The 12,570-nt window shown below is 40.0% G+C and overlaps 1 protein-coding gene across 1 annotated transcript in view; it reads right to left on the bottom strand.

The window, feature by feature from the left end:
- The window catches only part of LOC146364006 (piezo-type mechanosensitive ion channel component 2), a 36,482-nt gene extending 23,912 nt beyond the window's left edge, over nucleotides 1–12,570 (bottom strand). The window contains exons 1-11 of the mRNA XM_084916686.1: nucleotides 12,507–12,570; nucleotides 10,765–10,860; nucleotides 5,787–5,888; nucleotides 5,553–5,598; nucleotides 5,289–5,448; nucleotides 4,564–4,780; nucleotides 4,239–4,452; nucleotides 3,937–4,102; nucleotides 3,224–3,316; nucleotides 2,750–2,882; nucleotides 2,277–2,428 (exon numbers count right to left, since the gene is read on the bottom strand). Of these exons, the coding sequence (XP_084772812.1) occupies nucleotides 2,277–2,428; nucleotides 2,750–2,882; nucleotides 3,224–3,316; nucleotides 3,937–4,102; nucleotides 4,239–4,452; nucleotides 4,564–4,780; nucleotides 5,289–5,448; nucleotides 5,553–5,598; nucleotides 5,787–5,888; nucleotides 10,765–10,860; nucleotides 12,507–12,570 (1,443 nt within the window). The remainder of the gene's footprint in view (nucleotides 1–2,276; nucleotides 2,429–2,749; nucleotides 2,883–3,223; nucleotides 3,317–3,936; nucleotides 4,103–4,238; nucleotides 4,453–4,563; nucleotides 4,781–5,288; nucleotides 5,449–5,552; nucleotides 5,599–5,786; nucleotides 5,889–10,764; nucleotides 10,861–12,506) is intronic.

Genomic DNA, 12,570 nt, shown 5'->3' on the forward strand with positions numbered 1-12,570 from the left:
CATTAACAGGAACACAGTGGAAAGAAACTATAACATTCGGATTGTCTACATTCCAAGTGTTACGGCCCTAGCAGGGCCTCCTCCTGAAGGTGCCTGTGTGGGCGTGTCCCCACCACCTCTTGTGCCTGAGGTGCCACCTTTCCCTGTTACACAGCTGACTCACATCAGTAATTAAAAGTATTTAAGCCCAGGGAAAGGTGAGCTCTGGGCCAGAGTGCCATTAGTGTGGTTACAGCTAGTGAGCTGAGTGGTTTGCGGTGTTTTCAGCTAGTGAGCTGTGTTTTTGTGGTTTTCAGCTAGTGAGCTGCGTGTTTGTATCTAGTGAGCTGCTCTCTTTTTGACTTATTTTGTACTTTATTGACTAACGTTTGAGTTTTGTTTGTTTCTTTAAATGGTGATAGCGGCTTGTCCGTCTCTTTTAGTTGAGCTACTTTAATAGAACTATTTAATTTAACTGTTTTGCCTCCTTGACTCCTTTTCCTGACCCGGACACTTTTTGTTACTTCCCTCACCGCCTAGACCCCTCAGGGGAACGTAACACAAAGGAACTACTTCCTCTTTCGCCTTTCATAGTCATGTGCGAAATACGGCTGTGTAAATGTCTCGCAGCCCCTTGGCGTGCGCACTCACAAGAATGGCTGAGCGTAATTGTGCGGACGTATTTTACCTCCACAAACAGCTGAGAAATTGTTTTGCGATACATGTGACAAAAAGGTGAGGTGTTGTGGCCATACTTGCCAACCTTGAGACCTCAGAATTAGGGAGACATTCAAAAAGGCGGTTGGGGGGTTGATAAATAAATTTTACAGTGTTTATTTATTGGATAAAATACGTTAAATATCACCGTTATTATTGGCCGGCCCGGAAACAGCGGGGGTGTCCAAATTCAGAGGCTGCTTCCACCTGAGGACCCGGCCTTCGCGGTCTAAAGAAAGCCGGGTAGTACGTCACAGGCTTCCTCGGTGGAGTGAAACTCTGCCGTCTGCTCTTTGCTATCTAAAATATAACCGGGCGCTGGCGTAAACTCTCGACCGTCTCACACTTTGTTTAATTCGTTTTCTGTTTAACGTTTATTCAGCTGTGTGAAAACCCTGGAGGAACCCTCCCGAGGGATTAATAAAGTTAAATTTAATTTAATCTAATAACTTTAATCTCAGCCAAACCGATTTACTCACGAACAAATAAAACACTGAAAAAGCCAAACAATAGCATTTTTAAGTTGACTTATATATCATGTTTAACCCGAGTAGTGAAAGAGCGCGGGGGTTTGAAGACGATGTGTCGGTCGGCTCAGATATTTGAAGTTTACACAGCTACATTCTCACCTGAAAATATGTTAAAAGTTTTTTTGCGACCCAGAAAGAGAAATAAGAGTAATATTAAAACTAAGTCGCTGCTGCCATTGTTGGAAACTGGAATTGGCTGGGCCGCGCTATGAATTCTGCGATATGGTTTTTCAATTTTGTTGTCCTGGTGGAAAATCGGGAGAAATTCGGGATAATGGTGGCTCCGGGAGATTTTCGGGAGGGGCACTGAAATTCGGGATTCTCCCGGAAAAATCAGGAGGGTTGGCATGTATGGTTGTGGCAACATCACTAACCTTGTCAAACACCTCAAAGTAAATCATATCACAGAATATGACGAGCGTACGTTGAGGCGAACTGAAGAGGAGGAGAGGGACAGGTGCTGCTAGGGCGAGACAGACGTCTCTCACGGAGTCCTTTAATGCTGCAGGCAGGCAAGGTGTTCAAATAGCGCACAACTTCAGTTTTTTTTAATCTCTATATGATGAACTCTGCATTATTAAGTGATAAGAACAAGTAATCTGATGTCCTGTAATCATTATGACGCTATAATTTGAGATGCAATAAATAAAATAAGTTTTTGTACAAAGTATCGGTATCGGATCAGTATCGTCGATACCACCCTGAATATTACTTGGTATCGGATTGGAAAGGAAATCAGTGGTATCGCACATCACTAATAAAAAGCTTCACAAAACAGTATAGATATATAAATTAGTCTTGCAGTTATCTAAAGTATTGTAACTGTATAAAAAAGTGGTTTCAGAAAACAAATAAACCAGTTTCTTTAAAGGTTGAAACTTCATAGCTAATGTGTAAATCCTCCTTATCTTTGCTTGTAACATAATGTGACCTATACCTAATGTCTTCAATATTCAACACTGTGATGATACTGGTTGTGGCTGCTAAAAAAAAAAAAGAAGTCACCACACAGAATACATTTATGAACCAGCATGATTATTTGTACTCTACCATCATGATGATAAGGCCGCTGACGTAGCTGTGCTTTTGCACCTGCTGACCAAAAATGACCAGACCACTTGGACCTGAAGGTGGAGGCAAGGTCTCTGTCAGACTCTCATGGACCTCAGTCTGCTCCTCCACATCTTCCTCGCTTTCTGTGTCTGGCAAAAGAGGGAGGGAAAGTAAAGAATGAAATGAAAGGGTTTAGTGAAAAATAAAAGTTGACTCTATATCATAGTGGTTTACATATTTACCTAACAAACAAAAAGTTCCCTGGTTCCATACCAAGGAGGACACACAAATCTTTTTTTGGGGTTGTGTGAAGAAGGACATCTGTCATTAAAAAAATCTGCCAAATCTATATGCAGTGACCCCTTATGAATAAGAGAGCAGCTGAAAGTAGCTTCTGCTTTTTTATCAGGCTTGTGTACCGTATAGTTTTAGTTAATTAAATATGCATTTAGAAAGTTTTCTGTGATTACCATGAGACAGTGAGTCCTTGTCCTCATAATGTGGTAGAGGGTAACCGTTTGTGTAACCTGCCCCTCCTAATGGACATCCAAGACTGTCAGTGTGGAGATCTTGCCAGGAGTTTCCTTTGATCAAAATCATTGGCTGAAGAAAGAGAGCAAATTATGCTGTGTGTTACAACAAAACTAATCTCTAAGAAATTTTAAGTGAGTCCACATCTGATTGAGAATTCAGTGTACTAAATAGAAAATGCTAAAACATCCTCACCTCTTCAGGTAGATAGGTTTCCTCATCTGTGCTACTTAAAAGCTAAAAAGGGAAATCTCGACTTTAATAGGCGTTTAAATACCAACTTGTAGCAATAAAACTATGTGATGTCCAATAATTTATTTAGCAGCCATTAAGCATTCAGCATGAATTCAAGATCACTGATATAAGTACCAACCAGAACTATCGATGGATGCAAAATTCAATAATGAAGTTACCTCTTGCCTATCTCCTGAGATGTAGATGACCCTGGAGAAGCTTGGAGGAGCGTCTGGACTTTCTACTGGACTCTCACCCTCATCTGCTTCATCCTGAGAAGCACAATCACTATCAAAAGTCTGCCAAGTAAGTGAAAACCATGCGGACCAGCAATGGCAGAGTTGCGCTCAAAGTAATAGTAAAACTTGCACTTCTACTTGTAGTACTGTTGGGAGTGGCAACCTTCCAAGATAAGCTGGTAGAACCTGGAAATCTGCTTCCTTGGGCAACACAGTTGTGGAAGTTGGGGCAGAGATGTGTTACTGGTATGATAAAAGCAGTAGTTTTCTAAGCTCAAGTCACTGCAATAGCTGAAGAGCAGATAATGTATGCACAACTCTAGTGTTTAAAAGCAACTTCTCCCCTCGTCAGCCAAGGCAAGTGTTGCTTATTAAAATCCACCAGCCAGAAACATTTTTTTTAACCTCATTGGACTTTACACCCATGTGACTGGATCTTGTGTGACTTAAAATAACCCAGCTGTCTGCATTATTGTCTGTGTGTGTGTTTTGTCACTGGCTTGTCTTCTGCCCAGGAACCTGCACGAGTTCTGATGTGTGTGAGCGTGTATTTTTCTCATTTTAATTAACAAAAAACCCATGTTTGTCATTTCGAACCTATCCCAGATGACTTTTGGCTCTAAACATATTTAGTCTGACACACACACGCGCACCTTCTCTGTGACATGAACCCATTTGTGCAGCAAAGCCACTAGTGTGTAGTAGAGGAGTAGAAGAACCAAAGGGTTGAGGAAGTCTGGCCAGCTGACGTTTGTGTGCACGCTAAGAGAGTGCAGGTTTGAAGTGTCGAATCTGATGACTCCTATCATACCAAACAATCTGGAGATGAATGGGAAGAGTAAAGGGAGAGAGAAAAAAGAATAAGCGTGAGGCATATTTTTAGTGAAAAGGATTTAAATAAAGAAATAGAAGAACCAGACTGATATAATTTAAATATCTACTCTTATTTCTATACCTGGGATAAACATCTTCTGGTGGTATAAGCTCCTGGGAAAGTGGCAGCTGATAGAGATACAGAACCAGCAGGTGTCCTCCACTGAAAATGGCCATCATCACACACAGGGAGCTGAAGAGCAGCATGCTGATTGAGCGACCAAACACCCACCACCACACCAGCCCCAGGAACACCCCGAAGTATACTCCTGAGGTAAGGGAGGGCAGTATGATACCTGTACACACATAAAAGATGACAAGCCATGAAGAAAAAGGTGAATTAGGCAATACTCACCATTTTTAAGCTATAGTAAGCTGGCATGCACAAAGCTGCTGCTGTATTGTACCTGCCAACCCCAGCAGCAGAGTCACCACCACCTTCCCTGCTGTGTTCATGATAGCTGACAGCAGCAGCCTCAGTCCAGTTGCAAATACTATGAGCTTCTGGACAAATTGTGGTGGACCCGACTGTACCGGCAGGGTAGTAGTCTCTTCTGAGCTGTCAAAGGATGAACCCTCGATTTCACTTCCATCCTCTGACTCCGTGTCAGAGGTTTCAACATCCTGAAAGATCCATGAAACAATCAGCGCTTTGTTAGCTTAATGCAGGGAAGTCAAACCAATAGAACATTGTGGGCCACATACAGCCTGCTTTGATCTGAAGTGGTTCAGACCACTGAAACTCACCATTCTGTCATTGTAAAGACATTTAGCTAAACATTTAATCCCTGAGATGTCTTAATATAAGAAAAAAGAAGCACACAATAAATATGTAAAATTACAGAAAAAGGTCTAGTTGCTCATTCCCCAGACTGCCCCGTATTTGTAATAATGTTTTTTGACTGATGACTCACTGAATGGCAAAGTGAGTCATCTTTATCAACAGAAAAAGCTGTAAAATGTATTAAAATGCAGTTCAAAATCTTTGTACTCCTTCACATTTTCCAAAACTTTCCAGCAGACTAGACTGGAGTCTTTGCTGGGCTGATTCTGGTCCCTGGGCCTTATGTTTGATACCCCAAGGGTAATGTTGTGTCATAGTGACTATAGCTGTTGACAAGTGAGTGGTTACCTGCGGGTCAGAGGGCGGGATTCCGTTTTCATGGAGGTTGACCTGGGGCACGGGGCGTAGCAGTTTCCTGCAGAGCCTCAGTATGAACAACGTAGAGACCAAGAGGCCCACGTCTGGGAGCAGGAGACGTACAATATTCCCAGGATCAACCGAGCTAAATCTGAAAATACACACACATTAACATTTGATCTTCACTGATCTCCAATAGATGATACATCAATTTGTTTATAAGCACATTTAAGAAAAACAACACAGGCTACCGACCTTACAATTCCCAAATGGTAGAGAAATCCATCCCAGAAGCCACTAACTGTTAGAAAAGGGGAAAACCAAACAGCCATCAAGTTAAAAAGCATTATTCCTGTTTTAGTTGGGTATTTCTTTGCACTGTTTTATAGTCAAACAATTTTTTTGGCTGTCTTTGAGGTCTGCTCGGAGGATTGGTGACATTTTATTATAAAAATTGCTCATTTATTGTGACCAGAGTTTTGTTTTCACCTTGTGGAGGAATGTATGCGAAGGGGATCTGCATGAAGCACTGCAGGGTCAGGAACATCAAACTCGTGTAGATGATCAGCCGCAGGAACTGCCCAGTTTGACCTAAGACCAGTAGCAAGCAGGAAGCAAAAGTAAGTGCAGTTACAGAATTCAGAACAAAGTCTTTTGTTCTGTGTAATGAGCTAGAAATGGTTTATGGTTTATAGTAGTGCAAACAGTTACGCCCATAATTTATTGGACCATCACATAGTTTGTAGTTTAACACCTGTGTACACAACCACCGTGGATTTTAAATTGAACAATCACAATGTGATTAAAGTGCAGATTATCAGCTTTCCTCGATAGCTTCTATCACAAATTTTGTAAAAACTGTTAAGGAATTACAGCATTTTTTATACATAATCTGACATTTTCAGAGACTCAAAATTAACTGGACAAACCAACATAACTTTGAATGTAAGGATTGTTTTCAATACTTGTATTAAAACCCTTTTCAGTCAATGACTGAAACACCACCATGTTTGACAGATACAGTGGCTTGTAAAAGTATTCGGGCCCTTGAACTTTTCCACATTTTGTCACATTACAGCCATAAACATGAATCAATTTTATTGGAATTCCATGTGAAAGACCAATACAAAGTGGTGTACACTTGAGAAGTGGAACAAAAATCATACATGATTTCAAACATTTTTTACAAATAAATAACTGAAAAGTGGGGTGTGGGTAATTATTCAGCCCCCTTTGGTCTGAGTGCAGTCAGTCGCCCATAGACATTGACTGATGAGTGCTAATGACTAAATAGAGTGCACCTGTGTGTGATCTAATGTCAGTACAAATACAGCTGCTCTGTGACGGCCTCAGAGGTTGTCTAAGAGAATATTGGGAGCAACAACACCATGAAGTCCAAAGAACACACCAGACAGGTCAGGGATAAAGTTATTGAGAAATTTAAAGCAGGCTTAGGCTACAAAAAGATTTCCCAAGCCTTGAACATCCCACAGAGCACTGTTCAAGCGATCATTCAGAAATGGAAGGAGTATGGCACAACTGTAAACCTACCAAGACAAGGGCGTCCAGCTAAACTCACAGGCCGAACAAGGAGAGCGCTGATCAGAAATGCAGCCAAGAGGCCCATGGTGACTCTGGACGAGCTGCAGAGATCTACAGCTCAGGTGGGGGAATCTGTCCATAGGACAACTATTAGTCATGCACTGCACAAAGTTGGCCTTTATGGAAGAGTGGCAAGAAGAAAGCCATTGTTAACAGAAAACCATAAGAAGTCCCGTTTGCAGTTTGCCACAAGCCATGTGGGGGACACAGCAAACATGTGGAAGAAGGTGCTCTGGTCAGATGAGACCAAAATGGAACTTTTTGGCCAAAATGCAAAACGCTGTGTGTGGCGGAAAACTAACACTGCACATCACTCTGAACACACCATCCCCACTGTCAAATATGGTGGTGGCAGCATCGTGCTCTGGGGGTGCTTCTCTTCAGCAGGGACAGGGAAGCTGGTCAGAGTTGATGGGAAGATGGATGGAGCCAAATACAGGGCAATCTTGGAAGAAAACCTCTTGGAGTCTGCAAAAGACTTGAGACTGGGGCGGAGGTTCACCTTCCAGCAGGACAACGACCCTACACATAAAGCCAGGGCAACAATGGAGTGGTTTAAAACAAAACATATCCATGTGTTAGAATGGCCCAGTCAAAGTCCAGATCTAAATCCAATCGAGAATCTGTGGCAAGATCTGAAAACTGCTGTTCACAAACACTGTCCATCTAATCTGACTGAGCTGGAGCTGTTTTGCAAAGAAGAATGGGCAAGGATTTCAGGCTCTAGATGTGCAAAGCTGGTAGAGACATACCCTAAAAGACTGGCAGCTGTAATTGCAGCAAAAGGTGGTTCTACAAAGTATTGACTCAGGGGCCTGAATAATTACGCACACCCCACTTTTCAGTTATTTATTTGTAAAAAATGTTTGGAATCATGTATGATTTTTGTTCCACTTCTCACGTGTACACCACTTTGTATTGGTCTTTCACGTGGAATTCCAATAAAATTGATTCATGTTTGTGGCTGTAATGTGACAAAATGTGGAAAAGTTCAAGGGGGCCGAATACTTTTGCAAGCCACTGTAATGTGGTATGCTGGAGCAGTTTGTCTTCTGCTCCACGTCTTACTCTCCCCATCATTCCGGTGCAAGTTAATCTTGGCTTCATCTGTCCAAGGATTTTTGTTTCCCCAGAGCTGTTCAGGCTGTTTTAGATGTTTTCTTGCAACGTTGCCCTCTTGTTCTTCATTGTAACCTGTGGTGTGCATCTTGTTGTAAATTCTTTGTATTTCCATTTAGGAAGGTGTCTCTTTATTGCAGACCTCAACAATGATACAGCTATACACGTTTTTTCCAACCCTTTGAATTGAAGGTGAAAATCTTCAATCGCATCGTGATTGTTTGATTTAAAATCCATTGTGGTGAATTACAGAGGGAAAAATACAAAATTTGTCTCTCGGGGAAACAAATGATGTATTTCACCATATATGTTGATAGAAAAGGTCCCGAGGTGTGACTTTGATGTTTTAATCTTTAATAATTAGCAATTTCTCTCCCTCTAAATGTTACCAAGAAAACTTTATGAAATTAGGACAAAATCTATTATTTTTATCTATTATGAAATCACAAATAACTAACACAATTACTCATAGACTGAAAATACTGAGTCAATTCAACTTTCTTCAAACTTTAACCGTAATTCAAATATAAAAGATGAATATGTAAATAAAATGTGAGCAGGACTAAATCTGTGACACCCTGGTATAAAATTTATAGAAAAACAAAAGTCAAAGAAAGAGATGTCCTGAAAGGCAAAGCAAGCAAACTGTTGCAAAACAGAATATTATGCAATAGTTTTTTTTAATCTATTATATTGTTCTATAATTGTTGGAAGCCAGAATTGTGTCTGAAATTAAGTAGGATTAATTCCACAGAAAAGTAGGTTTCAATAAAAATAGAAGTTGCTTTTATCTTTGCTGTACACCACCTGTTTTGTTGTCTCCTGTTCAACTCAATAATCATTTTTATTCCCCTTAAATAAAGCCGGCATGTTACTCTCTGAGTTCTGGGACACAGATACACAAAAACACACAGTAATGGATGCATCCTGTGGTTCTCTTCAGACATTGTTCAGCAGAATATTGTCTCCCAGACACTTGGCAGTAAATTGGACTGGTTCTGTCCATACTCCAGTTTCTTTAAAAGAAACTGGACGCTCAAGTCTCAAAGAAACGCCTGGCTCTGTCACGACTGGTCTAGTACAGTTATTTATCCAATGAAATCGCTTTGTGGCACTATTTTTGAAATCACACTCGCGTCACAACATTATTTGCATTATTTTTTTAAGACTGTCATTAAAGATATTAATGACAGTCTGAAAGTGAGTTGCTGTGTTGCGATTTTGGCTGTATATTCAAATAAATAAAACAGTTCATAGTCTCAGGGCTAGAGTTCTTGTAATCAAAAGGTTGGAGATACAAAGCATTAATAGCTGACGTGGCTTAGCGTTAGCTGAGCCAGCAAATGCGTTGTCGATGTTCACGCTTTTTACTAAAAGCATTGTTTCATAAAACACACACGTACACACTCTCTCCAGCATAGGTGGGTGCACAGAAACGCATGAGCCGTACACACACGATGTACACAGGCTTCACCACTTAGTCCAAGCGCAGTAAGATTATAGCAGGGGGATTTATGAAGCTGAAGGGTAAACAGTTTTTATATGGAGGCATAGAAAAAGAGCGAAAGAAGAAATGCTGTCAAAATGCTGACATTACATCTTTTAATTCCTTGCTGTAATTACCAGGCTATGTATAATTGATTTGACCATTCAAACCACTTCCCCTTTACAAAGTACTTTGAGGGAGGGATACATATACTTTAATTCATCAGAATGCTGTGATCAATACAGAGAAGGCAGACACACACACATGCTGTAGACATATATACATCGCACACAGTTTGATTTACTTGCGCTGGTCTTTACATTTCTTTTACTTCACATCAGATTACCTGATTTCTCCTATTTTTGCACGTACGTCATGTGAAACAGTTTCTGCTCTTTAAACTAAGTTTTTAAAAAAAAGGGAAAGGCAACCAGCGAAAACACAAAATACAAGTTTGAAATGATAAGTAGGTAAGTAACATCACAAAACTGTACATAAATTAGCGTAAAATAAGTTTAAAAAAATTAAATGGCATAAAAAACAATGCAAAAAGCAGTTAAGATAGAGACTAAATTAAAATAAACAAATATATAAATTCCTAGTTATATGAATTTATATATAATGATCAAGTAATACCAGCCTGACCTTGCGAAAACAAAAAAGTATTTGCCCAAACCTCAAAGCACTGATAATTATTTGGAGTATGATTTGTCACACATTGACTGTATAACTGTGGATGTCCTGTTCCATCGAATCATCGCCTGAATTGAACAGAAGCATGAACTGGCTAAACGGCCTCAACATGCCAAAATCAAAAGAAGCCACAAGAAAGAAGGTGAGTGAATGACGTCAGGGTCATGAAGCTAATTCTAAATTTCTAAAAATGTATCTTAATTTTTATCAGTTTTAACCACACATTTTAATCGTTAAAATAAGATGCCAGATCAATATTAGGTTTGAATGCCACAGAGCATTTGGTGTACAAATATGTGGAACCGCAAATTTTATACAAAACATCACAAGAAATGTTTCTTAAAGTGAAAGCATTTTCTCTAACCCACGATTGTAGGAAATTAACATTGTTTTTCTACAATTACCTGGTACATGCTGGAATAATCTTATAAGCTTAAAGTTCAGGCAAAAAAGACTGAATCACTGATGTTGTTTAGATTTGAATCAAGTTTGAACCAAGACCTTTACATTATGAATCAGAGCAACAACATGCCAGATGACATCATTAGCCTCTGGAGCCCCTCTCACCTTTCATGGTGACCAGACTCGGGTTCGGCAGCAGCGGTAAGATGAGCAAAAACAGGAAATATACCAGTGACAGACCATTATAGCGGAAAGATGAAGCTGAGAAGCAGAGGGGAAAAAACACAATGGGTCTGAGAGAAATTCAAAGAAAAGGAGTATTTTTTATAAGGCACAGCATGCTTCTTTTTAATGTTTATTATTATGTAAACTCTAAAATACTCGTAATGTTTCATCTAAGGTAGCAGGTACACATCACAACAGTAAAACACACATAATGAAACAAAGGCTAAAAGAATAAACTGTGTCTAGTATACCTTTGATTTTTTTTTATAGTATAACAATTTATAAAACCTGGCTGAAAGAGGGTTTTTCTGGGTTGTCTATCCACATCAGTATGATTACTCTGCTTATAGTAACAGCACTGAGTGTATACTACTTAACAGAAGCCCTATCATTTTCCTGTTATTCTTGCCCATTTGATAAGCAAAGGTGCACTTTATGCATAATTAAATTAACCCCAACCTAAAGTTGTTTTTAAAAAAAAGGTTACACACTTCCGGGGTGATTTCTTATGTGTAGGAAAAATCCCTGGTAAGCTGTTATTACCATTAATATAAGCCATTATATTTGTTTTAGCAAGGAAACCTTAGTTAACAAAGCTGGTTAAAGATGCTGATGGTTTTTGATTGGTTTGCTCTATGTTGGGGAGACCGTGGCTCAGGGGGTTGGGAAGCGCATCTGTAACCGGAAGGTTGCCGGTTCGTTCCCCGGGCTCTCTGTCCTGGTCGTTGTGTCCTTGGGCAAGACACTTTACCCTACCGCCCACTGGTGATGACCAGAGGGGCCGATGGCGCGATATGGCAGCCTCGCTTCTGTCAGTCTGCCCCAGGGCAGCTGTGGCTACAACCGTAGCTTGCCTCCACCAGTGTGTGAATGCGAGAGTGAATGAATAGTGGCATTGTAAAGCGCTTTGGGTGCCTTGAAAAGCGCTATATAAATCCAATCCATTATTATTATTATTATGCTGGAAAACACCTGAGTTCAACAAGTAGACCTAAAATATTTTGGAACAGGAATAAATATTAATTTAGTTAACTAATTTAAAAAAGCCCTACAATTCAGCTAATATTTTGGTACTGCTGCTGGATGATTTGTTAGAATCTTAAAGAATATTGCTTAATACTGACTACCTCATACCTAACCTCAAATATGATACATTCATTTTAAACAACATTATAACAGCAAAATGAGAACATTTATGCCAGCAGAAATACCAACAAATGATCATCAAAATGCTCCTAAGCAGCAAGCACAGGTTAAGTGTTAACCTTACCCTGTAGCACATAGGGCCGTTATGTGCATGTTTCACTTAAACAGTTTACTTGATGGTGGGTACAGAAATGCTGCTCAGATAGGAGTAACTGTTTTTCATCGGCACGGTCTACCTCAGGTTTAATCTGGCAGCACATTGCTTCTCACAAATTGAGTGTGAATTATTGTTTTTGTGTCTCGATAATATGCTGCAACAAGGGTTCACCAGTAGCTTTTACCCAACTTATGCTGTGTTAACGATATGCAACCTTTAGTAAACACCTGAAGATTCTTGTCATGTAAACTTTTACACCCAAAAATCTGAAACCGCGTCTATTACATATCCCTATAAACCCCACTATCTCCGGACAAAACCACCAACACCAGCAGTAAAAATAAATAAAAATTAAATAAAAATACAGACATCAACTCACCAGTGAGCAGGAGCAGGGGTAGTAACAAGTTATACAGCATCCCAACCACGAGGTCCCCCGCCAT

Source organism: Perissodus microlepis, chromosome 20 (genome assembly GCF_051167445.1).
Source record: "Perissodus microlepis isolate ML-2025 ecotype Zambia chromosome 20, ASM5116744v1, whole genome shotgun sequence".
Taxonomy (NCBI): Eukaryota; Metazoa; Chordata; class Actinopteri; order Cichliformes; family Cichlidae; genus Perissodus; species Perissodus microlepis.